The sequence below is a fragment of the Nycticebus coucang genome, chromosome 11, assembly GCF_027406575.1.
Source record: "Nycticebus coucang isolate mNycCou1 chromosome 11, mNycCou1.pri, whole genome shotgun sequence".
In the NCBI taxonomy this organism is placed as follows: Eukaryota; Metazoa; Chordata; class Mammalia; order Primates; family Lorisidae; genus Nycticebus; species Nycticebus coucang.
Window position 1 is genome coordinate 101,142,540 of NC_069790.1, and position 23,944 is coordinate 101,166,483.

The 23,944-nt window shown below is 47.5% G+C and overlaps 1 protein-coding gene and 1 pseudogene across 1 annotated transcript; both read left to right on the forward strand.

Moving 5' to 3' along the window:
- The first annotated feature begins 324 nt into the window (after positions 1-324).
- On the forward strand, positions 325-7,898 carry LOC128598379 (PRAME family member 12-like). The gene is made up of 2 exons (XM_053608722.1): positions 325-354; positions 6,404-7,898. Exon 2 carries the CDS (start codon positions 6,468-6,470, stop codon positions 7,896-7,898), a length of 1,431 nt encoding a protein of 476 aa, XP_053464697.1. The 5' UTR covers positions 325-354; positions 6,404-6,467.
- Positions 7,899-14,833: 6,935 nt separating this feature from the next.
- LOC128560287 (60S ribosomal protein L38-like) lies at positions 14,834-15,045 on the forward strand (annotated as a pseudogene).
- Positions 15,046-23,944: the final 8,899 nt, after the last annotated feature.

Below are 23,944 nucleotides of genomic sequence, written 5' to 3' on the forward strand. Positions count from 1 at the left end.
GGAGCCTGCCACACACTCAACTATTTTTAGAGATGGGGTCTAGCTGTAGCTCAGGCTGGTCTCGAACCTGTGAGCTCAGGCAATTCACCCTTGAAGGCATGAATTTTCACCCTATTCCTAATTCATTCAGTTTTATGACTGGATTTGGGCCAAAAGCTCAATGAGGATTACCTGGGTGGAGCCTCAAGAATATAGTCAAATATCACATTCTGATTGGAAGCCCGCAGTAGAAAAGAAGGGGTATGATGAGTAGAAAGGTCAATCAAACCTTCTGAAGGTCCACAGGAGAGTCCCAAAGTGCTGACGCCTGGAGTACTTCTCGTTTCTGCCTGAGGTTCCAGCACACTGCAAACAGTCCAGATCTGGTAAGTCACTGGTCTCCATAAGGACATTCTTTTTTTTCTTTGTAGAGACAGAGTCTCACTTTAACACCCCTTGGTAGAGTACCGTGGCCTCACACAGCTCACAGCAACCTCCAACTCCTGGGCTTAGGCGATTCTCCTGCCTCAGCCTCCCAAGTAGCTGGGACTACAGGCGCCCGCCACAAGGCCCAGCTATTTTTTTGTTGCAGTTTGGCTGGGGTTGGGTTTGAACCCGCCATCCTTGGTATATGGGGCCGGCACCCTACCCACTGAGCCACAGGTGCCGCCCCGTAAGAACATTCTTATCTACCCTGTAGCCAGTCAGTCTCAGATGGGGCTATGAAACTCCAGATGGCACAGAGGTATCTTGTCTTTTTTTTTTTTTGAGACAGAGTCTCAAACGATCGCCCTGGGTAGAGTGCTGTGGTGTCAGAGCTCCCAGCAACCTCCAACTCTTGGGCTCAAGTGATTCTCTTGCCTCAGCCTCCCAAGTAGCTGGGACAACAGGTTCCTGCCACAACGCCCAGGAATTTTTTTTTATTAATTAATTAATTAATTTTTATTGTTACATCATAGCTGTGTACATTAGTGCAATCAAGGGGTACAATGTGCTGGTTTCATATACAATCTGAAATATTCTCATCAAACTGTTCAACGTACCCTTCATGGCATTTTCTTAGTTACTGTATGTAGACATTTGCAGTTGTCATTGTTGTTTGGCTTGTCCAGGCAGGGTTCGAACCCGCCAGCGTTGGTGTATGTGGCTGACACTGTAACCACTGTGCTATCAGCGCTGAGTCTCTTGTCCGTTTTTTATTTTTATTTTTATTTGTTTATTTTTTTTTTAGAGACAGAATCTCACTTTGTCACCTTTGGTAGTGTGGTGGTGCCACAGCTCACAGCAACCTCCAGCTCTTGGGCATAGGAGATCCCTTGCTTCAGCCTCCTGAGTAGCTGGGACCCCAGCGCCCACCACAATGTCTGGCTATTTTTTTTTGTTGCAGTTTGGCTGGTGCTGAGTTTGAACCCGCCACCCTCGGTATATGGGGCTGACGCCCTGCTCACTGAGCTACAGGCGCCGCCCTCTTGTCTGTTTTTTAGATGAAGAAATTTAGGCTTTGATTTGTTCTCTAAATATAGTTTTGTCTTCATTGCAAAAATTTGGATTCATGCTTTGCCTTACAGCATTTCAAATTTCTTTCTTTTTTTTTGCAGTTTTTGGCCAGAGCTGGGTTTGAACCCACCACCTCTGGCATATGGGGCCTGCACCCCACTCCGTTGAGCCACAGGCACCGCCTCATTTCAAACTTCTTTTTTTTTTTTGATTTTCAAATGGTTCTTTATTCATAAACTTGATGCAAGTTTACAAAATTTATTATACATTGCCAAATAAATCTGCAATGAAAAATAACCCCCCAAAAAATAAAAAACAAAGCATGCCAAATGTGCAGCTCTCAATCTGCTAGCCATCAGGATATTAAAGAATTCAAGAATGTATTCAAGCATTTCAAATTTCTTTTTTGTTTTTTTTTGTGGTTTTTTTTTTTTTTTTTTTTTTTGGCCGGGGCTGGGTTTGAACCCGCCACCTCTGGCATATGGGACCAGCGCCCTACCCGCTGAGCCACAGGCGCCGCCCTTCAAATTTCTTAACAAGGCAATATTAAAAAAAAAAAAAAAATCCAGGACGGCACCTGTGGCTCAGTGAGTAGGGCACTGGCCCCATATACTGAGGGTGGCGGGTTCCATCCTGGCCCTGGCCAAACTGCAACAAAAAATAGCCAGGCTTTGTGGTGGGTGCCTGTAGTCCCAGCTACTCGGGAGGCTGAGGCAAGAGAATTGCCTAAGCCCAAGAGCTGGAGGTTGCTGTGAGCTGTGACGTCATAGCACTCTACCAAGGGTGTGACAAAGTGAGACTTCGTCTCTAAAAAAAAAAAAAAATACAATTAGTGGAAATCATATTTTTTGACACATTAAACATTTGGTTTGTCTTCCCTGGAATTATAATTCATAGGCTTGTGGTGTCTTATTGTTACAACTTAGGCTTTATCTTTTACTAAAACCTTAAGAATATTCTTTTTTTTTTCATTTTTATTTATTTATTTATTTATTTATTTTTTCTTTAAAACCTTAATATGGCGCCGCCTGTGGCTCAAAGGGGTAGGGCACTGGCCCCATATACTGGAGGTGGCTGGTTCAAGCCCAGCTCCAGCCAAAAACTGCAAAAAAAAAAAAACCCTTAAGAACATTCTACACAGTTTTTTTTTTAAATCTATTTTTGTAGAGACAGAGTCTCACTTTTTTGCCCTTGTAGAGTGCCATGGTGTCACACAGCTCACAGCAACCTCCAACTCCTGGGCTTAGGTGATTCTCTTGCCTCAGTCTCCCGAGTAGCTGGGACTACAGGTGCCCTCCACAACACCCAGCTATTTTTTTTGTTGTTGTTGCAGTTTGGCCAGGGCTGGGTTTGAACTCGCCACCCTCGGTATATGGGGCCGGTGCCCTACCCACTGAGCCACAGGCGCCGCCCAACTTTTTTTTTTGAAACAAAGTCTCAGTCTATTGCCCAGGCTAGAGTGCCATGGCATCAGCCTAACTCACAGCAACCTCAAACTACTAAGTTCAAGTGATCCTCCTGTCTCAGCCTCCCTCTGTTGCTCAGGCCAAGTAGCTGGAATTGCAGATGCCTACCACATGCCTGGCTAATTTTTTTAACCCTGAAATAATTTTGTACTTTTGATGTAGTCAAATCTCCCAACAGCAATACCTTCAGGTTTTGTGTCTTTCTAAAGTCACCAATAGATTAAGCCCTCTTCTGTCTCAAAATCAGGACTGTGAGCTATGCCTCATCTCTCAGCTGCTTATAATTTAGGATCACTTAGCGCCTCTAACATCTTTTTTTTTCTTTTTGAGACAGAGTCTCACTATGTCGCCCTCGGTAAAGTGCTGTGACGTCACAGCTCACAGCAACCTCTAACTCCTGGCCTTAAGTGATTCTCTTGCCTCAGCCTCCAAAGTAGCTGAGACTATAGGCATCTGCCGCAACACCAGCTATTTTGTTGTTAGTTGTCATTGTTCTTTAGCTGGCCCGGCCGGGTTGGAACCCGCCAGCCTCAGTGCTTGTGGTCGGCACCATAACCACTATGCTACAGGCTCTGAGCATCTTACATCTTAAAACATTGTTGTCTGGCAATTTTACACAGAAACTATTCATGGTACGACGTAACTCCTGACCTGTCAACAAAGTATTAAAATAGGGTCTTGCTGTGTTGCCTAGGCTAGAGTCTTTTGGCATCTTCATAGCTCACTGCAATGGCAAACTCGTGGGCTCAAGTGATCATCCTGCCTCAGCCTTCCAAGTGTGCGGGACTATAGATACCTACCACAGTCTAGCTCATTTTTCTATTTTTTGTAGATACGGGTTTTCCTCTTGCTCAGGCTGGTCTCAACACTCCTGGAGTCAAGGGATCCTTCCACCTCAGCCTCCCAAAGTGCTGGGATTATAGGTGTGAGCCACCATGCCCAGCCAGAATGTCCTTTTATTTTATTCATTTATTTATTTTGCTTTGTTTTGTTTTGTTTTTGGCGACAGAGTCTCATTTTGTTGCCCTTGGCAGAGTGCCCTGACATCATAGCTAACAGCAACATCAAACTCTTGGGCTCAAGCGATTCTCTTGCTTCAGCCTTCCAAGTAGCTGGGAATACTGGCGCTAGACACAATGCCTGGCTATTTTTATTTTATTATTATTATTATTAAGACAGAGTTTCACTTTGTTACCTTCTGCAGAGTGAGACAGAGTCTCACTATGTCACCCTCAGGAGAGTGCCCTGGCCTCACAGCTCACAGCAACCTCAAACTCTTTAGCTCAAGCAATTCTCTTGCCTCAGCCTTGCAAGTAGCTGGGACTACAGGCACCCACCACCACACCCAGCTATTATTTTTTTGTTGTTATTGTTATTTAGCAGGCCCTGGTTGGGTTTGAACGCACCAGCCCCAGTGTATGTGGCCAGCACTGTAACCACTGAGCTATGGGCACCAAGCCAAGCCCGGCTTTTTAAATTTAATTTAATTTAATTTTATTTTATTTTTTTGGCCAAGGCTGGATTTGAACCCGCCACCTCTGGCATATGGGGCCGGCGTCCTAATCCTTTGAGCCACAGGTGCCCAAGCCCAGCTTTTTTTTTTTTTCAGTAGAGACAGAGTCTCACTTTACCGCCCTCCTCGGTAGAGTGCCATGATGTCACAGGACTCACAGCAACCTCCAGCTCTTGGGCTTCTGTGATTCTCCTGCTTCAGCCTCCCGAGCAGCTGGGACTACAGGTGCCCACCATAACGCCCAGCTATTTTTCGGTTGCAGTTTGGCCAGGGCTGGGTTTGAACCCGCCACCCTTAGTATATGGGGCCGGCACCCTACTCACTGAGCCACAGGCACCACCCAAGCCCAGGTATTTTTTTTTTTTTTTTGTAGAGACAGAGTCGCACTGTACCGCCCTCGGGTAGAGTGCCGAGGCGTCACACGGCTCACAGCAACCTCTAACTTTTGGGCTTACGCGATTCTCTTGCCTCAGCCTCCAGAGCAGCTGGACTACAGGTGCCTGCCACAACGCCGGGCTATTTTTTTTGTTGTAGTTTGGCCGGGGCTGGGTTTGAACCCGCCACCCTTGGCATATGGGGCCAGTGCCCTACTCACTGAGCCACAGGCGCCACCCCAAGCCCGGCTATTTTTTTTTTTTGTAGAGACAGAGTCTCACTTTATGGCCCTCGGTAGAGTGCCGTGGCCTCACACAGCTCACAGCAACCTCCAACTCCTGGGCTTAAGCGATTCTCCTGCCTCAGCCTCCCGAGCAGCTGGGACCACAGGCTCCCGCCACAACGCCCGGCTATTTTTTCGTTGCAGTTTGGCCAGGGCCGGGTTTGAACCCGCCACCCTCGGTATATGGGGCTGGCGCCTTACCGACTGAGCCACAGGCGCCACCCAAGCCCAGCTATTTTTAAAGACAGGGTCTTACTCTGGCTCAGGCTGGTCTTGAGCCTGTGAGCTCAGGTAATCCACCCACCTTGGCCTCCCAGAGTGCTAGGATTACAGGTGAGAGCCACTGTGAGGGCCAATTTTTTTTTTTTTTTGAGACAGAGTCTCACTTTGTTACCCCTCTTCTCTCTATGGAGTTCTGTGGTATCATAGCTCACAGCAACCTCAGACTCTTGGGCTCAAAGGATTCTCTTGCCTCAGCCTCCCAAGAAGCTGAGACTACAGTCGCCCACCACAACACCTGGCTATTTTTTTTTTTTTTTTGTAGAGACAGAGTCTCACTTTATGGCCCTCGGTAGAGTGCCATTGCCTCATACAGCTCACAGCAACCTCCAACTCCTGGGCTTAAGCGATTCTCTTGCCTCAGCCTCCCAAGCAGCTGGGACTACAGGCGCCCACCACAACGCCCGGCTATTTTTTGGTTGCAGTTTGGCCGGGGCCGGGTTTGGACCCACCACCCTCGGTATATGGGGCCGGTGCCAGGTTTGAACCCGCCACCCTCGGTATATGGGGCCGGCGCCCTACCGACTGAGCCACAGGCGCCACCCAACACCTGGCTATTTTTTTAAGAAATGTGGTCTCCCTCTGGCTCAGGCTGGTCTCAAACTCAGAAGCTCCAGGATCTGCCTGCCTCGGCCTCCCAGAGTACTGGGATTATAGGCAAGAACCACCTTGACCAGCTCAGAATATCCTTTTAATATCCACCCACCACACTGTGTGAACTGAGAACGTGGGTGGTGTTGGGCCACACAACCCTGCCCATTCCCATTATTTCAAGGATCAGAAGGATCTCTCAGAAACGGTAGAGGTTAGCTCTTAGGATGCTCAATAACATTTCCCATTGGAACAGGGATTTAGTGAAATTCTGGGTGGAAATCAGAGTAGTGGTCAACTTGTTCCCTCCTTGGTGTTTGGGTGACAGTCATCATGGTGACTGCAGGTACAGAGGTATGGCTTTATGGTCACCGAGTACAAGTAGAATTAGGGTAAACTGAGGACTCACCTCTGCCAGAGCAGGGACATTGGCCCTGGGAGAATATGGGGTGAACGGGACTGGCCTGAGGAGGATGCTTTTCCTATGGACTTTTTCTTGCAGATTTTCCCCAGGATGAGCTTCCGGACACCTCCCAGACTCCTGGAACTGGCAGGGAAGAGCCTGCTGAGGGATGAGGCTTTGGCCATCCCTGCTCTGAAGGAGCTGCCAAGGGAGCTCTTCCCACCACTGTTCATGGAGGCCTTCACCGGGGGACACAACAAAACCCTGATGGCGATGGTGCAGGCCTGGCCCTTCACCTGCCTCCCTCTGGGGTCCCTGATGCAGACACCTGACCTGGAGACCTTAAGAGCTGTGCTGGATGGGCTTGATTTGCTGCTTGCCCAGAAGGTTCACCCCAGTAGGTGGAAGCTGCAAGTGCTGGATTTACGGAATGTCGATGGGAACTTCTGGAGCATATGGTCTGGATGGCCTGTGAGATCCCCAGAGGCTTGGAGTCAGAGGCAAACAGTGGAGGACTGTCCAGGGGTGGGCAGGCAGCAGTCACTGAAGGTGTTCATAGAGGGTCTTTGCACCAAGGACTGGAAGCTAAATGAGTGTCTCGCCTATGTCTTGAAATGGGCCCAGCAGAGGAAAAACTTACTACACCTGTGCTTTAAGAATGTGGTGATTTATGAGATGCCCATCTACAGTCTCAGAAAGTTCCTAGAAAGGCTGGACCTGAACTGTATCCAGGATGTGACAATGTGTAATCACTGGGGACTATACCAACTAATTGGGTTTGTCCCTTACCTGGCCCAGATGAAGAGTCTTCATAAACTCCACTTCATTTGGCCAAGGACTGATAGAATTGTTGCCGAATTTCCCTCTATGTCCCTCAGCTTCCGGCCGCTTATGTATATTGACCCCATCCTCATGAATCACCTGTATCGGTTAATCAGTTGCCTTGTGACCCCGTTGGAGTCCCTTGCCATAATGGGGTACTGGTTTTCAGAGTCAGAAATGGAGGATGTGTTCCTGTGTCCGAGCATGAGGCAGCTAAGGGAGCTGAACCTGACTGGGGTCACACTGAGTGGTCTCAATCCTGAGCCCCTCAAAATGCTACTAGAGAACATCGCGGCCACCCTACAGATCCTGCTCTTAAAAGACTGTTGGGTCACAGACGCCCAGCTCAGTGTCATCCTGCCTGCCTTGAGCCACTGCCACCAGCTCACAACCTTCGACTTCCGTGGGAACCAAATCTCCAGGGTCTCCCTGGAGAACCTGCTGTGCCACACCACTGGGCTGTGCAAGTTAAGCCTGGAGGTCTATCCCGTCCCTCGGGAGTGTTATAGTTATGATTTTAAAGATATATACTGGGAGAGATTTCTCCGGCTTAGGGCTGAGCTGATAGAGATACTGAGGGACTTAAGGGAGCCCAACAGGATCATATTCACCACCATCCCTTGCTCATACTGTGGTAGGAGGGCATCCTATGACCTAGAGCCCAGTGCATGCAACTGTGGGGAATTTTAAAGTTATATGAGGGGGTGGTGGTAAAGGATGAGTCAAAGATAAAGGGAATGTTAATGTTAAAAAAATTTTTTTTTCATCGGTGATTATGTCCAATGGGCATTTTTTTTTTTTGGTAGGGAATAGGATCTTGCCGTTTTGCCCAGGCTGGTCTACTTAACTATTGATCAATTAATAGAAATGTGTTGCAGCCTTTTTGTTCTTGTTATAGTTAGTACTACCTGTTTGTGCATAACGTTCTAATTTTTTCTAATATTATCTTAGGATATATTCCAAATAAAGTGAAACTCCTGGGTCAAAGTGGATGAACACTATAAGACTCTTGATTTTCAGAAAGATTGTACAACTAACTACCAGTGATAGCTGAGAATACCAGTCTGAAGACATTCTTAAGTAAGTCACTTCTCACACCGGCCCCCCCACACAAATAAATTTTGTTCATTAGTAACAGATTGCCTTTCTGGGCTATTAAAAGAGGAAAGAAGAGGCTCGGCAACTGTGGCTCAAGCGGCTAAGGCGCTAGGCACATACACTTGAGCTGGCGGGTTCAAATCCAGGCCCGTCAAGCAACAATGACAGCTGCAACCAAAATAAATAGCTGGGCGTTGTGGTGGACGCCTGTAGTCCCAACTACTTGGGAGGCAGAGGCAGGAGAATTGCTTGAGCCCAGGAGTTGGAGGTTGCTGTGATGCCACGGCACTCTACCTAGGGAGACAGCTTGAGGCTCTGTCTCAAAAAAAAAAAAAAAGAGGAAAGAAGAGATATCCTCTGAGATCTCCAGGATGTTGTGTTAGAGCTCAGTCTATCTTTGGCTGGACAAGTTTCATAGAGTCTGGCTGAAGAGAAGCTCCAGGAGGCTAGAATATTTGTTTTTGTTTTTGAGACAGTCTCAAGCTGTCGTCCTGGGTAGAGTGCTGTGACGTCATCATAGCTCACAGCAACCTCCAGCTCTTGGGCTCAAGCTGTCCTCTTGCCTCAGCTTTTTCTATTTTTAGTAGAGATGGGGGTCTTGCTTTTTGCTCAGGCTGGTCTCAAAATTGTGAGTTCAAGCAATCTACCCACCTTGGCCTCCCAGAGTGCTCGGATTACAGGCGTGAGCCACCATGCCTGGCCTAGTTTTTCTATTTTTAGTAAAGAAAAGGTCTTGCTCTTGCCCAGTCAGGTCTTGAGTTCCTGAGCTCTGACTATCAACCTACCTTGGCCTCCCAGAGAACTAGGATTATAGGCATGAGCCACCATGCCTTGCAGAGGCTAGAATATTTGGAATGTTAAAGTTCATGATTATTTTTGTGTAATCCGCTGATTAACGTCTATCTCTCTTACAGTATTAGAAGCTCTATGTGAGTGAAAATAAGATCTCTCTTACAGTATATTCCTAGTGCCCAGTAGAGTCACTCACATATTTAGTCAAGTGCTCAATATGATTTAATAGGTACTCAATTGGTACTCAAAAAAGGTCCTCACCTTTTTTTCCATCTTACTGAAAGCACCCCCTTCCAGATTTCTATCTCAGGTGGCCATTGCCCAGGTTTTTTGTTTTTAAGATAGTCTTGCTCTATTACCCAGGCTGGAATGCAGTGGCATCATCATAGCTCACTGTAACCTCAAACCTCTGGGCAAAAGTGATCCTCCTGCCTCAGCCTCCCAAGTAGCGGGGACTACAGGTGCCCACAACAATGCCCAGCTATTTGTTTGTTTGAACCAGGCCCAGGCTGGGTTTGAACCCACCAGTCCCAGAGCATGTGGTCAGCGCCCTAACCACTGAGCTAGGACGGGGTCTCCCACTCTGGCCCAGGCTGGTTTCAAACCTGTGAGCTCAGGCAATCCTAAATGCTGGGATTATAGGCGTGAGCCACCACTGGTCTCAAACTCAAGAGATCCTCTTGCCTGGGCCTCTCCCAGAGTGCTAGTATTACAGGCATGAGCTAGCACACCTATCTTTTGCCCAGGCTTATGTGGAGAATTTTCCTCCAGGCCTTCCTTGCCCTGTAAGGTAGCTCTGAGGATTCCTGAGCTATTGACATCAATATTTATGCCTACTGACCCACCAACCCTGGTGTATGTGGGCGGTGCCTTAGCTGCTGAGCTACAGACACAGAGCTGAGAGGGGAATATTTTTTATTATAGTCCAAGGATTTGCTTCCCACTGCATTCCTGCTACTTAACTAGATAATTAAGTCAAGAAGAAGAAGAAAAAAATAATCTATAAATTTGTTTGGCATGCCTTGTTCTATAGAAATGAGTCTTGTTACATCTTTCTCTGAAATCCTTGGGGGTTTTAATTGGTGTCTCTTGAGCTCACATCCAGACCACTGGAATTAAATTTCTCTCACCCAGGGATAACAATTCATCTATTATTAAGATAACAGTACATTTCCAAGCCTGCTTGTTTCTGAGTGAAGGGAAGGTGATCTTGAGTCACAAGTGCTATGAAGAATGTTGGCCATGTGCCCCAGAAAGGAAGAACCCCAGCTGCAGTGGTCAGTCATGCTAATGCTGTTCAGCACAGGTGGAAACATCTTGTGGTGCCCCAGTTTTAGGAGCAGTGTCAACTCAGCTGTTTTTTATTTGGTCAGTTTTGTTAACACCCTGAAGACAGGGTTATTATTTTTTTTGGTGGGGGGAGTTTGGTTTGGTTTTTTTTTTGTTGCAGTTTGGCCAGGGCTGGGTTTGAATCCGCCTCCCTTGGTATATGAGACCGGCGCCCTGCTCACTGAGCCACAGGCACCATCCTGAAGACAGGGTTTTGATGGAACAAGCATAAAACAAAGTAAAGCAAATCAAGGCCGGGCGTGTTGGCTCGTGCCTGTAATCCTAGCACTCTGGGAGGCTGAGGCAGGTAGATTGCTTGAGCTCAGGAGTTTGAGGCCAGCCTGAGCAAGAGTAAGACCCCGTCTCTACAAAAAAAGAGAAAAATTAGCTGGCATACTGGCAGGTGCCTGTAGTCTCAGTTATTTGGGAGGCTGAGGAAGCAGGATCACTTGAGCCCAGGAATTTGGGGTTGGTGTGAGCTATAATGATGCTGTTGCACTTGACAGAGCAAGACTGTCTCAAAAAAAAAAAGAAAAAAGTGACAGAGAGAGAGATTTAAATGCATGATATGCATGATAGATGCAGCAATCTATGGAGAATCAGCATGGTGTTTGTTTTCACCACAGTGGTGCCTTATGAGGAATGAAAGGCATCTTTTTCCCAGTATGGTATGCAGGCCTCTATTCTGATTTCTGGGAAATCTGTACCTCAGAAAGAGATGAGGCATCATTTGAGTAATCTACCAGCTAGGTTAGCTTTTTTTTTTTTTTTGAGACAGAGCCTCAAGCTGTTGCCCTGGGTAGAGTGCCATGGCATCACAGCTCACAGCAACCTCCAACTCCTGGGCTCAAGTGATTCTCCTGCCTCTGCCTCCCAAGTAGCTGGGACTACAAGCGCCCACCACAATGCCTGGCTCTTTTTTTTGGTAGCAGCCATCATTGTTGTTTGGCAGGCCCAGGCTGGATTCGAACCCACCAGCTCAGGTGTGTGTGGGGGGCACCTTAGTGGCTTGAGCCACAGGCACCGAGCCACAAGGTTAGCTTTTGACCTCTAAGAAAGGGGTAGGATGTTCAGGGGGTTGGAGGGGGGAGAGCAGCCACACCCTAAGTGAGGCTCAAGGACTGGGAAGAACTAGGTTGGCAGAGGCCTTGGGGGCTACGGGAGAGTGACTGGCTATGGCAAGACTCCATGGGGGACTCAAACTCTCAGCAGATAGCTGAACCAGGAGGTTGCAGGATCCCATGGAACAGAAACGGCCGGAGGGATGGTGGCACCAGCTTCCTGGCTGGCAGAGCAGACCAAACAAGGCCTCTTTCTGCTGGAGGACTGGGAGTGTGGGGGGCCCTTTCTAGGCACTCAGGATTGAGTGGTGATCCAAAGGAATGGAACCCATCTTTGGAGTAGTCGATATTGGACTTCCCTCAAATCCAGATAGGTGGACTTGAGATGGTTCTAATGAAAGCCCAAAACATTATTTTAACAGTAACATAATTTTCACTATCATTGTTGTTGAACACTTTGTACCTACTACCTGTGTAGGGTGCTCCATCCAGATGCCTGGCTGAGAGTGAGGAATTCAAAGGAGTGCTTCCTGGAGGAGCACACTTCAGCTGAGACCTAGATAAGCGAGGCAGGTTAAGGCTGGATGGGAGTTGGGGAAGAGGTATTTAGGAGGGAAGCAGCAGCAGCAGCCTAATTAAAGGGTGGGAGAGGAGACAGCTGTGTGCTCAGAGCAAGGGCAGCTGAGGAGGTGGGTGAGGTCCTGCTGGTGCAGTGTGGCTGGAAGACAGGAGGGTGGGGAGAGAGGAGCCTGCATTCCACACACCTCCGGGCCGGTGGTAGGTCGGGGAACCTGGGATTGCTCCCAGACCATTTCTCCCACTTTCCCACAAATCCCAGCTCCTCAAAATATAACCACTCGACTATGGCAGCTGTCACACCTTGTTAGCAGAGAGCACTAAACTGGGTCTCTCCTTCCTTCCAGCTAGATGGACTCCCATTTTGTTTAGCAAATCTACCCTTCTTCATACAGATAGATGTGTGCTTGGTTAAGCCAACTATGATTTTTTTCCCCCTTGCTAGAGATTTGCTTAAGAATGGAAGTGTGCAATTTCTAACCTGGGAAACATTTCTCTGCTCTTTTTTTTTTTTTTTTTTTTTTTTAGAGACAGAGACTAACTTTATTGCCCTTGGTAAAGTGCTGTGGCCTCACACAGCTCACAGCAACCTCCAACTCCTGGGCTTAGGCGATTCTCTTGCCATAGCCTCCTGAGTAGTGGGACATAAGTGCCCGTGAGAACGCCGGGCTATTTTTTTGTTGCAGTTTGGCCGGGGCCGGGTTTGAACCCGCTACCCTTGGTATATGGGGCCGGCGCCTTACCGACTGAGCCACAGGTACTGCCACATTTCTCTGCTATTAGGAAGAGATGTATTGGAAGAAATAGTGCTCCTCTTCTGTGGGATGTTGAGTCTGCATGTGACTCTGGAACTGGGTCAATCACCAAGGGGCCACTTGGGAACCAGCCAAGGGAGGAGCCGCCACACTGAACATGGCTGAGATCCTTCAGTGTGACCACTGCTTGCCAATTTTCTAGCTCACACACTCTGCACCTTCCATTTCATAGATTCTTCGACCTTATCAGAAGTCCGGGATTGCATCACTGTCCACACCCTTGCCGTGGCCTGTGTCTCTATTAGCAGCTTGGATTCCATGGTCCACCACTGTATTAGTAGCTCAGGCTGCCTTAACAAAATACCACAGAATGGGAGGCTTGAACAACAGAAATTTCTTTCTTTTTTTTTTTGTAGAGACAGAGTTTCACTTTAATGCCCTTGGTAGAGTGCCGTGGCATCACACAGCTCACAGCAACCTCCAACTCCTGGGCTTAAGCGATTCTCCTGCCTCAGCCTCTCGAGTAGTTGGGACTACAGGCGCCCGCCACAACGCCTGGCTATTTTTTGTTGCAGTTTGGCCGGGGCTGGGTTTGAACCCGCCACCCTCGGTATATGGGGCTGGCGCCCTGCTCACTGAGCCACAGGCGCCGCCCAGAAATTTCTTTTTTTATTGAGACAGAATTTCACTCTCGTCCTGGACAGAGTGCTGTGACATAGCTCAGCAAACTCAGACTCTTGGGCTCAAGTGATCCTCCTGCCTCAGCCTCCCCTTTATCTGGGATTACAAGCACCCACCATGATACCCAGCTATTATTTTTATTTATTCTTTTTTTTTTTTTTTTGAGACAGAGTCTCACTTTGTGACCCCAGGTAGAGTACCCTGGCATCATAGCTCACAGCAACCTCAAACTGGGGCTGAAATGATCCTCTTGCCTCAGCCTCCCAAGTAGCTGAGACTACAGGTACCCACCACAATGCCCAGTTATTTTTAGAGATGAGGTCTCGCTCTGGCTCAGGCTGGTCTCGAACTAGTAAGCTCAGGCAATCTACCCGCCTCAGCCACCCAGAGTGCTAGCCACTGCTCCTGGCCTGCCCAGCTATTTTTAGTAGAGATGAGTCTCACTCTTGCTCAGGCTGGTCTCAAATTCCTGAGCTCAAGTGATCCACCCACCTTAGCTTCCCAGCCTGCTAGTATTGCAGGCATGAACCACTACTCCCGGCCCAGAAATTTCCTGTCTCACAGTTCTGGAGCCTGGGAGTCCCAGATCAAGTACTGGCAAATTTCCTCTAAGGCCTCTTCCCTTGGCTTTCAGACAGTCAGCCCCACTGTTTCTTTCCTGGGTTGTTCCTCCATGTCCCCATGGTATCTCTTTGATTAAGGGAACCAGTCAAATTGGATTAGGGCCCCATCCTAATGGTTTTGTTTTAACCTAATCACTTCTTTAAAGGCCTGAGCCCTGTAAATACAGTTACATTCTGAGGTACCAGGGGGGTTTGGACTTATGAATTCAAAGGTGGACATAATTCAGCCTGTAGTAGTCACTGCAGGGACTGTCCTGCGTGCCTTAGCACTAGCATCTAGCACAGTCCAGCTGCTATGGGGAGAATCGTGTCCCTCTGAAAGATGTGTTGAAGTGAATGAGAACTTACCTAGAAAAAGAATGTTTGTGGATATTCTCAAGCTAAGAAGTCATACTAGATTAGGGTGGGTTCAAACCCAATGACCAGTATCCTTACAAAAGCAGAGAAACTTGGACACACAGACACAAGGAGCAGAGAACCCCATGTGAGGATGGAAGTAGAGATTGGAATGAGTGTCTCCAAGTCAAGGAACGCCACAGATTTCCAGCAACTGAGAGAAGCTAGGAATAGGCAAGAGAGGATCCTCCCTTAAAGCCTTCAGAGGTTTGTTGTGAGTGTTTCTTGGGCCACGGGGGAGAGGGGTAATCCGGAGCAATCCACGGCCAGGTGAAGTGGTGAGGGTCCGTGCCTTCCAGGCCCGCCTTGTCGCCATGCCTAGGAAAATTGAGGAAGTCAAGGACTTTCTGCTCACAGCCAGGCGAAAGGATGCCAAGTTTGTCAAGATCAAGAAAATTAGGATAATGTGAAGTTTAAAGTTCGATGCAGCAGATACCTGTATACCTTGGTCATCACAGACAAAGAGAAGGCGGAGAAGCTGAAACAGTCTCTGCCCCCTAATTTGGCAATGAAGGAGCTGAAATGAAGCAGACATGCTGATTTGAATTGTATTAAATTTTAAAAATTAAAAAAAAAAAAAGCCTTCAGAGAGAGCATGGCCTGGCCAAGACCTTGATTTCAGACTCTCAGCTTCTAGAATGGTGAGAGGACAAATTTCTTTTATTTTAGGCCACCCAGTTTGTGTTAGCTTCTGAGGGCAACCCACCTCCTGTCCACCCACACGGGGAGACTAATTTATCAACTGTCCAATGACTGCACTGGCTCAGTCAAATGTTCTGTAAGCCAAACATAAAATCATACTAATGAGATTCACTTTAAAGTTTTTTTTTTGAGACAAAAGTCTCAAGCTATTGCCTTGGGTAGAGTGCCATGGCATCACAGCTCACAGCAACCTCCAACTCCTGGGCTAGAGCGATTCTCTTGCCTCAGACTACAAAGTAGCTGGGACTACAGATGCCTGCCACAATGCCTGGCTATTTTTTGGTTGTAGTCATTGTTGTTTGGCAGGTCCGGGCTGGATTTGAATCCTCTAGCTCTGGTGTATATGGCTAGTGCCCTAGCTGCTTAAGCTACAGGCGCCGAGCTGCACTTTAAAGTTTTTACTATAGGTTTCACTGGACCATCAATACTACTATATTTATTCTCCCACTCCCCTAAAACTTTCATCATGCTCTTCTAGCACAGACGCTGTTGCTGCACAACTAACACCAAACTCGATGGTTTAAAATCACTCAGTGTTGGGCGGCACCTGTGGCTCAGTGGGTAGGGCACTGGCCCCATATACCAAGGGTGGTGGGATTAAACCCGGTCCCAGCTACTCAGGAGGTTGAGGCAAGAGAATCACCTAAGCCCAGGAGTTGGAGGTTGCTGTGAGCTGTGATGCTACAGCACTTTACCAAGGGCAATAAGGTGAGACTCTGTCTCTAAAAAAATAAATAAATAGGCTCAGCGCCGGTGGCTCAAGCAGCTAAGGCGCCAGCCACATACACCTAAGCTGACGGGTTTGAATCTAGCCTGGGCCCGCCAAACAACAATTGACGGCTGCAACCAAAAAATAGCCAGGCGTTATGGGAGGCAGGAGACTCTCTTGAGCCCAGGAGTTGGAGGTTGCTGTGAGCTCTAATGCCATGGCACTCTACCCAGGGTGACAGCTTGAGGCTCTGTCTCAAGTAAATAAATAAATCACCCAGTGTATGCAATTTTCAAGTTTCCTTCTCTAACCCTGTGTCTTCTTGGAGCTCCAAACATATATACTGAACTAATTTCCTTCCAAGATTTTTTTTTTTTTTGAGACAGAGTCTTACTATGTCTCCCTCAGTAGAGTGCCATGGTGTCACAGCTCACAACAACCTCAAATTCTTGGGCTTAAGCAATTCTCTTGCCTCAGCCTCCCAAGTAGATAAGACTACAGGCACCTGTCACAATGCCTGGCTATTTCTTTTGTTGTTGTAGTTGTCATTGTTGTTTAGCAGGCCCGAGAGCTGGGTTCAAACCCATCAGCCCCAGTGTATGTGGAACCCCACTCCAGGGGTCCTCAAACTTTTTTTTTTTGTAGAGACAGAGTTTCACTTTACTGCCCTCGGTAGAGTGCCATGGCGTCACACGGCTCACAGCAACCTCCAAGCTTTTGGGCTTACGTGATTCTCTTGCCTCAGCCTCCCGAGCAGCTGGGACTACAGGCGCCCGCCACAACATCTGGCTATTTTTTGGTTGCAGTTTGGCCAAGGCCGGGTTTGAACCCGCAACCCTCGGTATATGGGGCCGGCGCCCTACTCACAGGTGCCACCCGGGGTCCTCAAACTTTTTAAACAGGGGGACAGTTCACTGTCCCTCAGACCGTTGGAGGGCCGGACTATAGTTTAAAAAAAAACGATGAACAAATTCCTATGCACACTGCACATATCTTATTTTGAAGTAAAAAAACAAACTGAGAACAAATACAATCACACCGCCTCATGTGGTCCGCGGGCCGCAGTTTGAGAACCCCTGCGCTGGGTGCCAAGCCTACTCCTCATATTTTATATTTAAAAAGCAGAATCTGTATAGGCGCAGTGGCTCAGATCTGTAATCCTGACACTCTGCGGTCGAGGTGGGTGAATCTCTTGATGTCAGGAGTTGGAGATCAACCCAAGCAAGAGTGAGACCCTGTCTCTATGAAAAACAGAAAACTTAGTCAGGCATGGTAGCAGGTGCCTATAGTCCTGGCCACTTGGGAGGCTGAGGCAGGAGGGTCACTTGAGCCGAAGAGTTTGAGTTTACTGTGAGCTACGATGGTGCCAGGGCACTCTACTCAGGCTGACAGAGTGAGACTCTGTCTCCAAAAACAAAACAAAACAAAAATAGAAATCCCCAAACTCAACAGGCTCAAACCCTGTCCCACATCTTCCTCCCAAGCCTGCTCCCTCTCCATTGTGCTCCTATGTGGGACCCATGTCTCAAGTGATCATTTATGTGGTCACGACACCCAGGCTTCCACTCGCCCAAGCTGAAAGCCTCTTTCCCCTACTTCGCCCTCACTCCAGCCAGCTATTGGGTGCTATGGATTCCACCTGGAGAACATCTCACAACCCTCTCTCCTGCCAGTCTGGCTCACATGATCTTTACCTTTTGCCTAGATCTCATCTGTTACAGCAGCTGCCTAACTGACCCATCTTCCTCCAAGCTCCCCTTTGATCCAACTTTTTACACTGTTGTTTTTTTTTTGTAGAGACAGTGTCTCACTTTACCGCCTTTGGTAGAGTGCCATGATGTACACAGGACTCACAGCAACCTCTAGCTCTTGGGCTTCCGCGATTCTCCTGCCTCAGCCTCCCAAGCAGCTGGGACTACAGGCGCCCGCCACAACACCCGGCTGTTTTTTGGTTGCAGTTCAGCCGGGGCTGGGTTCGAACCTGCCACCCTCGGTATATGGGGCCGGTGCCCTAGTCATTGAGCCACAGGCGCCACCCAACTTTTTACACTGTTACCGAGCTTACAGTCCTCTGAAAGATGAGGTACCCATTCCTTGGGTCAAAAGTCCTGAGAAATTCTCCTCCTCAGGACCTAACTGAACCTCATCCAAGATTGGGGACATGGTATTTATTTGCGATGAGTTTGGGAGGGAATAGAAGGCTCCTACCCCTAAGGAAAGTCCAATCCCTAATGGGGTAAAAGCATTCAGTCTAATAGCCCTGATATAGGAGCAGAGCCCAGCCACAGCAGGAGGTGATGATTCCATGTGCAACAAGGAGCCCTGAGTCCAGAAAACATCAGCCCATAGGACCTCCCTGCTTAATAAATGTAGGCTGGCTCCTTGTTGCCTGTGAGAAAAAACCTCAACTCCCTAGCTGGACATATAGAGTTATTTGCAGTCTTGTCCTACCTTATCCTCCCAGCCTCCTGCCCATGAACTCTCACCCCAGACCCCTTGGACTTCTCTCCGTGCTCTGACCCAGTGTGACCTGTGACAACAGCTTGCATTTGCCCCTACGGTTTCTCCTCCTGGAATGCCCTTCTTTCCACAATTCCCTGGCAGACACCTGCTTTTTCAGATTACCTTTTCCTCTGTTCAGCTTTCCCTGACTCCTCCAGGCCTGTGGATTAACCTTGGTTTATTGTTTGGCACTTACCATGGTCTGCTATCATTTATGTGTTTACTTGTTTGCCTATCTGCTCCGTATATTTCAAGGACCCACCATAGTTTGGGCAAGACCATAAGCCCTGGCCCACAGTGAACTGGACCAGAGCTGGACACTGAATCAGCAGCCATCCATAGGCTGCCCAGCTGCAAGACTTGCAGCTGCCTCAAAAAGAGACAAACTGAGGCCAGGTGCGGTGGCTCACGCCTGTAATCCTAGCACTTGGGAGGCTGACGCAGGTGGATTGCCTGAGCTCACAGGTTCGAGACCAGCCTGAGCAAGAGTGAGACCTGGTCTCTAAAAATAGCCAGGCGTTGTGGCAGGCACCTGTAGTCCCAGGTACTTGGGAGGCTGAGGCAAGAGAATCGCTTGAGCCCAAGAGTTTGAGGTTGCTGTGAGCTGTGATGCCAGAGCACACTACTGAGGGTGACAAATGAGAATCTGTCTTGAAAAAATAAAAAAGAGAGATAAACTGAAGTGAACTGATTTTTTTTGGTGGGGGAGAATTGGAAATTGGAATTAGAAAATTGACTCAGTTAGGAATATAGACAGAAGCTAAAAGACTGTCCCAAGAATTGCCATCATGTAGAGCACAGTTTGGAGTGGGAGAACCACTGGGTCATGTTCAAGGTCGAACCATGCAAAAGCAAGGGGGCTGCAGGCACAGGCGTGGGGTGGGGATGAAAGAGCCAATTGTCTGAGACAGAGATGCCATGAGATTTGAGGAAAAAAGAAAGAGTATCCCTCAGTTTCTGGCCTTCTTGAGCTCCCCTGTTGGGTTTCTCCTGGGTTCCTTTTTCTGTAACACACCCTGCTGTCTATCTCTTAAAGGAATCCCTGTCCTTTGTCACCAAAGAACCTGAGATAATCTTTCCCAGACTGCCAGCACTTCAGGTTTTTTTGTAATAATTCACTAGCATAGGGGAATTATTTAAAAGCTTTCTGTCTTGCTAGGCCACCCCTTTCTTGCTCTCTGGCTAGCTAGAGCAGGCTATTGTTGGAACTTTTTTTGTTTGTGCCCCTTCACATTTCTGGGTTGCTGGCATCCTCAGCTCCCCCTCTGGGAAGAAGAGGAAAAAGGCAATTCAGGGAACTCACTACTGTGTTCTTTGTGTTCTAAGATCCCTAGCTGGCTCGCCTATTTCTCTTCACCTTTCAGAGCCTTATATTTGTTTTAGTTGTATTAGTGGGAGGAATGAGGACAAATATGTCTATTCCATCTCCCCAGAACAGTTCTTTAAAGATTAATTTCATAGGCTGGGCACAGTGGCTCACATCTATAGTCCCAACACTTTAGGAGGGTAAGGCAGGAGGATCACCTGAAACCACCCTAAGCAACATAGTGAGACCCCCATCTCTACAAACAGTAAAAAAATATTAGCCAGGTGTGGCACATGCCTGTAGTCAGGGGGCTAAGGCAGGAGGATTGCAAGGTAGTTTGAAGCTGCCATGAGCTATGATTGCACTGTGCTCCAGAGAAAGAGAGAATTTTTTTTTTTTTTTATTGTTGGGGATTCATTGAGGGTACAAGAAACCAGGTTACACTGATTGCATTTGTTAGGTATAGTCCCTCTTATGGTTTTTTTTGAGACAGAGCTTGACTCTGTTGCCCAGGCTAGAGTGCCATAGTGTCATAGCTCACAGCAAACTCACACTCCTTGGTTCAAGCAATTGTCCTGCCTTAGCCTCCCAAGAAGCTGGGACTATAGGCACCACCACAAGGCCTGGCTAACTTTTGCTTTTAGTAAAGAGGGTGTCTTGCATCTTGTTCATGCTGGTCTCCTGACCTTAAGTGATCCTCCTGCCTCAGCCTCCCAGACTGCTAGGATTACAGGTGTGAGCTGCAACACCTGGTCATAAGACATTTTTGTTGTTGTTTTGAGATAGAGTCTTACTTTGTTGCCCTTGGTACAGTGCTCTGGCATCGTAGCTCACAGCAACCTTAAACTCTTGGGCTCAAGTGATTCTCTTGCCTCAGCCTCCTGAGTAGCTGAGACTATAGGTGCCCGCCACAACGCCCGGCTGTTTTTAAAGAAAGGGTCTCGGTGGCATCTGTGGCTCAAGGGAGTAGGGCTCCGACCTCATATGCCAGAGGTGGTGGGTTCAAACCCAGCCCTGGCCAAAAACTGCAAAAAAAAAAGACAGGGTCTCCCTCTTGTTCATACTGGTCTCAAACCTGTGAATCCAGACAATCCACTCACCTCAGCCTCTCAGAGTGCTAGGATTATAGACATGAGCCACCACGCCTAGCCCTGAGACATATTTTTAATAGACAAACAGGACTATATCAAATTAAAAATCTTCTGCACAATGAAGGAAATCCATTGAATGAAGAGACAAGCTGAAGAATGGTAGAAAGTGTTTACAAACTATTCATGCAACAAAGGATTAGTATCCAGAATATACAAGGAATTCAAACAACCCAACAGCAAAAGCAAAAAATCTGATTAAAAATGAGCAAATGAGGTGAGTGCCTGTAGTTCAGTGGTTAGGGCGCCGGCCACATGCTCCCGGGATGGTAGGTTCAAACGAAGTCTGGGCCTGCTAAACAAACAAACAAAAAAAACAGCTGGGCATTGTAGCAGGAGCCTATAATTCCAGCTACTAGGCTGAGGCAAGAGAATCATTCGAGCCCAAGAGTTTGAGGTTGCTGTGAGCTACGATGCCATGGCATTCTACCCAGGATGACAGCTTGAGATTCTGTCTCAATTAAAAAAAAAAAAAATTGGGCGGCGCCTGTGGCTCAGTCGGTAAGGTGCCGGCCCCATATACCGAGGGTGGAGGGTTCAAACCCGGCCCCGGCCAAACTGCAACCAAAAAAATAGCTGGGCGTTGTGGCGGGCGCCTGTAGTCCCAGCTACTAGGGAGGCTGAGTTAAGAGAATCGCTTAAGCCCAGGAGTTGGAGGTTGCTGTGAGCTGTGTAAGGCCACAGCACTCTACCAAGGGCCATAAAGTGAGACTCTGTCTCTACCAAAAAAAAAAAAAAAATTGCGGCTCGGCGCCTGTAGCTCAAGCAGCTAGGGCACCAGCCATGTACACTGGAGCTGGCAGGTTCGAATCCAGCCCGAGCCTGCCAAACAACAAGGACAACTATTACCAACAAATAGCTGGGCGTGTGGTGGGCAACTGTAGTCCCAGCTGCTTGGGAGGCTCAGGCAAGAGAATCGCCTAAGTCCAAGAGTTTGAGGTTGCTGTGAGCTGTGACGCCAAGGTACTCTACCCAGGGCAACAGCTTAAGACTGTCTCAAAAAAAAAAAAGAGCAAATGAGCTAAATATATATCTCTCAAAAGAATACATACAAATGGCCAACAAGTAAATGAAAAATTTTCAATCTCACTAATCATCAGGGAAATATTATTTTATTTTATTTTATTATTATTATTATTTTGCAGTTTCTGGCTGGGGCTGGGTTTGAACCTGCCACCTCCGGCATATGGGGCCGGCACCCTACTTCTTTGAGCCACAGGTGAAATATACCCTGTTTCCCCACTCCCAAAGATGCGCCAGGTCTTATTTTCAGGGGACATCGTATCTTTCCTGTAAGTAGGTCTTATTTTCGGAGGATGTCTTGTTTTCCGGGAAACAGGGTAAATTTAAAACACAGCGAGATACTATCTCACCCCAGTTAGAAGGGCTATAAAAAAGGCAGAAAATAACAAATGCTGGCAAGGATGTAGAGAAAAGGGAACCTCTTCTACCCGGTTGGTGAGAATGTAAATTAGCACAACCATTATGAAAAACAGTATGGAGTTTCCTCAAAATAGAGCTACCATATGATCCAGCAAGTCCCACTACTGGCTATATATACAAAGGAAAGGAAATCGGTATGTCAAAAAGATATCTGCTCTCCACGTTTATTGCAGCACTATTCACAACAGCCAAGATATAAAATCAACCTAAGTGTCTAGCAACAGATGAACTGATAAAATGTGATGTGTATACACAATGGAATACTATTAAGCCATAAAACTGAATGAAATTCTGTCATTAGATGCAACATGGATGAGCTTGGAGGACACTGTGTTAAGTGAAATATGCCAAGCACAGAAAGATAAAGGCTGTATGTTCTCACCCATATGTGGAAGCTAAAAAAGTTGATCTCTTAGGAGTAGTGAGTAGGATAGTGGTTAATAGAGGTGGGGAAGGGTAGGAGGTGTGGGCATAGTTGGGTAACATACAAAAGTACAGCTCGATAGTAGGAATGAGTTTTAGTGTTCTATAGGACTGGAGAGTAACTAAATTAACGATTTAGTACATATTTACAAATAACTAGAAGAGTAGATTTTCTTTTTTCTTTCTTTTTGCAGTTTTTGGACGGGGCTGGGTTTGAACCCACCACCTGCGGTATCTGGGGCCAGTGCCCTACTCCTTTAAGCCACAGGCACCGCCCTTCTTTTTTTTTTTTTTTTTTTTTATGAACCACTATACTAGCAAGGATAGAAGAGTAGATTTTCAATATTCCCATCACAAAGAACTGATAAATGTTTGAGGTGATGGATATGCTATTTACCCTGATCCGATCATTATACATTGTATACATTTATGGAAATATTACACTACCTTTTAAGTATGTACAATTGTTTTTTTTGAGACAGAGTCTCACTTTGTTGCCCTTGGTGTCACAGGTCCCCACAACCTCAAACTCTTGGGCTCAAATGATTCTCTTGCCTCAGCCTCCCAAGTAGCTGGGACTACAGGTGCCTGTCACAACACAACACCCGGCTGTTTTTAGAGACGGGGTCTCGCTCTTGAGCCTGGTTTCAAACCTGCAAGCCCAGGCTAGCCACCTGTCTCGGCCTCCCTGATTCTAGGATTACAGATATGAGCCACCGTGCCCGGCCTGGTACATACAATTTTTATGTGTGAATTAAAATAATTAAAAATAAGGGCCAGGCACGGCGGCTCACACTTATAATCCTAGCACTCTGGAAGGTCAAGCTGGATGGATCACCCGAGCTCATGAATTTAAGACCAGCCTGAGCCAGAGCGAGACCCTGTCTAAAAAGATAGCCAGGGGGTGGCACCTGTGGCTCAGTGAGTATGGCGCCGTCCCCATATACCCAGGGTGGCGGGTTCAAACCCAGCTCCGGCCAAACTGCAATCAAAAAGTAGCCGGGCATTGTGGCGGGCGCCTGTGGTTCCAGCTGCTTGGGAGGCTGAGGCAGGAGAATCTAGGCAAGAGCTAGAGGTTGCTGTGAGTCCTGTGACGTCATGGCACTCTACCAAGGGTACAAAAAAAAAAAAATAGCCAGGGTTCAATGCCTGTAGCACAGTGGTTATGGTGCCAGCCACATGCACTGAGGCT

What these genes read in the sequence shown, in the direction of transcription:
- LOC128598379 (XM_053608722.1), top strand. Translation starts at nt 6,468, where the DNA reads ATGGACTTTTTCTTGCAGATTTTCCCCAGGATGAGCTTCCGGACACCT.